General features: G+C 35.7%; 2 protein-coding genes across 2 annotated transcripts in view; one reads left to right on the top strand and one right to left on the bottom strand.

Moving 5' to 3' along the window:
* The window catches only part of LOC108579547 (E3 ubiquitin-protein ligase MARCH6), a 4,245-nt gene extending 2,756 nt beyond the window's left edge, over nucleotides 1–1,489 (bottom strand). Inside the window, 3 exon segments of the mRNA XM_017943110.1 lie at nucleotides 2–541; nucleotides 636–1,067; nucleotides 1,413–1,489. Of these exon segments, the coding sequence (XP_017798599.1) occupies nucleotides 2–541; nucleotides 636–1,022 (927 nt within the window). The 5' untranslated portion in view covers nucleotides 1,023–1,067; nucleotides 1,413–1,489.
* A 424-nt stretch (nucleotides 1,490–1,913) lies between these two features.
* LOC108579569 (DNA topoisomerase 3-alpha) overlaps nucleotides 1,914–4,590 on the top strand; it is a 3,987-nt gene continuing 1,310 nt past the window's right edge. Inside the window, exons 1-7 of the mRNA XM_017943141.1 lie at nucleotides 1,914–2,145; nucleotides 2,224–2,570; nucleotides 2,646–2,764; nucleotides 2,855–3,201; nucleotides 3,278–3,566; nucleotides 3,631–4,129; nucleotides 4,209–4,554. Coding sequence (XP_017798630.1) covers nucleotides 1,942–2,145; nucleotides 2,224–2,570; nucleotides 2,646–2,764; nucleotides 2,855–3,201; nucleotides 3,278–3,566; nucleotides 3,631–4,129; nucleotides 4,209–4,554 — 2,151 coding nt within the window. The 5' untranslated portion in view covers nucleotides 1,914–1,941. The remainder of the gene's footprint in view (nucleotides 2,146–2,223; nucleotides 2,571–2,645; nucleotides 2,765–2,854; nucleotides 3,202–3,277; nucleotides 3,567–3,630; nucleotides 4,130–4,208; nucleotides 4,555–4,590) is intronic.

The raw sequence follows: 4,590 nt of genomic DNA, 5'->3' as shown, positions 1-4,590 counted from the left end.
GTTCCGCATCTCTAGGCGGTATCAATGGTTCTATATCTCGAGGAAGTACAGGTGGTTCCAAATCTCTAGCAGATTGTTCCATCTGTTGATCGCCACTTCTGAGAGCTATATGTGGCTCGATGTCTCTATCAGTTCCTTCGACATCGTCTATTCTTTGATTATCTACTAAATGATTTTCCTCTGGACTGCGTTCCTCTTCCGCGTTCCTTAGATCGTCGTTTGAATGCTCTGGTGCAATTGGTGGTTCGTCGATAAAGGGTGGTACATTGTTATTATCTTGTATTTCTTGCCGCAAACGGGCTTCATCTTCTCGAATATGCTGTAAGCGTAACCCCAGATGACGTGGTGGAACTACAACAGGAGGCAGTTCTATTATTTCGTCCCTCTGGAACCAATCAGGTCCACCAGCATGTAAAATTTGTTCCCGCAACCATACTAGACCGATAAATGCAAACAAAGTGCAAGTTACAACGAAGCATCCTTGAAACACATCCGACGATATATTTTCCGCGGATAACATGTCCATCGGTAATGACATTATCTGTAACAAAGAGTGCACAGTTATTTCCTGGTTTGTCGTAAAAAGATTAAAAATCAAAATGTATTTTTAAAAATAATAACAATGGGGTATTTACTCGAACTACATCAAGTGGTCCACTGAACAATGCTCTGTAAGTTCGGCAAGCAGTCAGTGGAACAACTCCTAGCCATGCTATTGCAACTAGGGTATAATGTAGCCAGTATCTTAATGCTGTTACAATATTGGAAAATAATCCTCCTATAATATCCTTTAGTGGTAAACGACGTGGCATATCTGGGCTATAAATAGGTGTAAAAGAAAAACGATGTCCGCACAGTTCACAAAATTCTTTGCGCGAATACCGCATCCATTGTACTAAACATTCTTGATGTATCCATTTAATACTGCCTGTACAAATACACGGATGGAAGAGAGGCCTATCTGCTAGACCTTCAGATCTACAAACCCTACATATGTCTGCCCCTGACATGTCCTCCGTCATGTTTGGCCTTGTTTGAAATAAGTGATTAAGTCAACAATCAATTTGCTGAAACAAAAATGTCAAAAAATTGCATGGTAAATACACAGATTGTATATATGTTTCTTAAGGAATGAAGGGTAATAATGGAAAAATTACATATAAAAATGATGTTAAAATAAAGCAGCGAATGGTCGGATAATACAGTTGTAGAGTTATTCAACGTGAAACGTTTAAAAAGGAATCATTAAACGATCGAATGAGAAAGAAAAATAAAAGACTGTATTGAAAGTGCAGAATGTGTCATAGAATATTTCCTATTTAATATGTGTTGAAACAACATTTGCTTCATAAAATTCAATCTTCTTCTATAAATTTGATAATACTGTTCACACAGCAACATTATTTACTTACGCATGCCTCGATGAAGGTGCGTAAAATCCAAAATTACTGTGCAAAATATGAAAAATGTCTACTGTTACTTCTAGCTCTTTCTCTCTTACGTTAACATACTTGCAACGTTTGCAACGAAAAAGTTACTGCTCTTCTCGAGAAATGCGTGTTTCACCATTTTCTATCTACTTAAGTGATATGCTCCAATCAACAAAAACTTTATTAAGTAACATATCATTCCCATTAATGCTTACCGAATCGTAAATAACTTTCTTTCAATAGGAATTATTAGGTGGCGAAGTTTCGTACATTGCTTAACATAGCTGAAGTACTCGGGAATGTCAACGGCGACAGCTAGAAGTTAATTTTGTTATGTAAGTTGCATTTAATTTGATATGAAAAATGTAAAAGCAACATGAATTAAACAACATTTGACGATTACAAATTTAAAACGCGCAAATAAGAGAATGCGTATTCGCCACGCTAATCTGACAATATTTCATTGAGAAGATGTATGCTATTTATAACCCTACTAGAATAAGAAACAATTATGTTGTATTATATTCGTTATACTCGTTTTATCATAAATGTATTTAATACTGTAACATTAAGCTTATGCGAACCAAAGCAGTATTGTCAATTTCTCAGAAGACATAATAGTTGCGTTAAGGTCATGAATGTCCTTAATGTTGCGGAGAAAAATGATGCCGCAAAAAATATCGCGAGTTATTTATCACGTGGTACTTCTAAACGGGTAAACGAAAAGTTATTTTTAACGAAAGTAAAGAAAGTTTTGTGTAAACTTTAATTGAATTTACCGTGTGTTTTATAGAGAGAAGGTTTGTCCCCATATAATAAAATTTTTGAATTCAGCTCATATTTGTGGAATCAGAATTGTAATATGATCATGACTTCTGTCTCTGGTCATTTGTTGAGCCATGAATTTGTTGGGATATATCGTACTTGGAGAGGTTGTCATCCGTTAAGTTTATTTGATGCACCCATAGTAAAATCTTGCCAAGAAGAGAATTCTATCAAGATTAAAAATACTTTGGAAAGGGAGGTAAAGAAGTGCAATGCGCTAATTATTTGGACAGATTGTGATCGTGAAGGAGAAAATATAGGTTTTGAGATTATTCAAGTGTGTCAAGCAGTTAAACCCAACATTCCTATATATAGGTAATAAAACAAGATATATCGATATTATTATTATTATAATTACACCTGTACTAATAAATAGTCATCATTCAACAGGGCAAAATTTTCTGAAATCACACAAATATCGGTAAATAGAGCACTCCAGAATCTCTGTGAACCAAACAAAGCAGTCAGTGATGCTGTTGAAGTACGAAGTCAATTAGATTTAAGAATAGGTATTGAATAATGCATGTTTGGTCAACATAATCGATGTTGGAATTTTATAGACTGACACATATCTATCTGATGGAAGTAACCATTTGTAGGTGCTGCATTTACAAGATTTCAAACACTGAGACTTCAAAAAGTATTTCCCAGAACTCTTACTGATATGCTGATTAGTTATGGTAGTTGTCAATTTCCTACATTAGGATTTGTAGTTGAAAGATATTTAGCTGTAGAAAGATTTAAGCGAGAGCCTTATTGGAAAATAAAAGTAACGGATATTCGTGATAATATTTCTGTGAAATTTAGATGGGCAAGAGGAAGATTATTTGAAAAATTGCCCTGCGAGGTTTTTTTTGACATCTGTTTAGAACAGCCTAATGCCACTGTACAAAAAGTGTTAAGTAAGCCTAAGAGTAAGTGGAGGCCGCTGCCATTGGATACAGTTGTAAGTAATAAAGAAGCGGATCGATTGTTGAAAAGCACATAATGTAATTTACCTGTTTATATTAAATAAACATTAGGAATTGGAAAAACAAGGCTCTCGCAAACTTCACTTAAGCGCGAAAGAAACTATGAGAATCGCGGAAAAGTTATATTCCCAGGGTCTTATCAGTTATCCGCGTACAGAAACGAATATATTTCCGAAAGAATTAAACTTGACTCCGTTGGTGAATCAACAAGTGGATAATCCAGCTTGGGGTAATTTTGCACAACAGTTGTTAGAAAAGGGTTTGAACGCTAGGGCAGGGAAGAAAAGTGACGAAGCTCATCCTCCTATACATCCAACAAAATATACCAATAACTTGCAAGGTATATATGCGAATTTTACAATTATTCGGTTTAACGTTAATTATATCAAATCACTTGGCAACAGGTGGTGAAGCTAAAGTTTATGAATTTGTGGTGCGACACTTTTTGGCTTGTTTGTCGAGTGACGCGATAGGCCATGAAACAACGGTAGAGATCGACATAGCTGGAGAAAAATTTATTACCAATGGTTTACAAATTATTGAAAAAAATTATCTGCACGTATACATATATGAGAAATGGAGTGATAAAGAAATTCACGTGTATCAAGAAGGGCAGATTTTCGAACCAACCAGTATAGATATGGTTCAGGAGGAAACGTGCCCGCCAACATTACTAACTGAAGCTGACTTGATTGGTTTGATGGATAAGTACGGTATCGGTACAGATGCTACTCACGCGGAACATATAGACACGATAAAATCGCGTCAGTATGTGGGTTTGACGGATGGAAAATATTTGATACCTGGCAAACTTGGGATCGGATTGGTAATGGGATACGATAATATGGGATTTCAAATGTCGAAACCACACTTAAGGGCTGATTTGGAAAAGGATCTTAAATTGTACGTTGGTTCTGCAGTTTTTCTACCAGCTTAAAAAAGCCTTTGAATCAGAAGTTTAACTTTACATATTTACGTACAGGATATGCGATCTGCAAAAGATTCCAAACGATGTTTTAGAAATTCAGATAAATAAATATCGCGATGTGTTTAAAAAAGCGTTAGAACGTGCTAATTTAATCGACAACGCTTTAGCTGATTACCTCGGTGAGCGACCAAGTGAAACAGAAGAAGTGGAAATTAGTAATCCGCCTGAAGAAATTGTTGTATTTAAGTGTCCAAAATGTGGCTTAGGCATGACTCTTAAAGAGAGAAAGCAAGGCGCGGGAAAGTATATTGGTTGCATGGGATATCCAGCATGTACGAACGCAATTTGGTTCCCTCAAATCATCGAATCTGTGGAAATTTTGGATGAAGTTTGTTCACAAGTAAGCATAATATATTGTAGAATATTAATATTCATT

Source organism: Habropoda laboriosa, unplaced genomic scaffold (genome assembly GCF_001263275.1).
Source record: "Habropoda laboriosa isolate 0110345459 unplaced genomic scaffold, ASM126327v1 scaffold33, whole genome shotgun sequence".
Taxonomy (NCBI): Eukaryota; Metazoa; Arthropoda; class Insecta; order Hymenoptera; family Apidae; genus Habropoda; species Habropoda laboriosa.
This window is presented reverse-complemented; position numbering and strand designations above follow the sequence as displayed.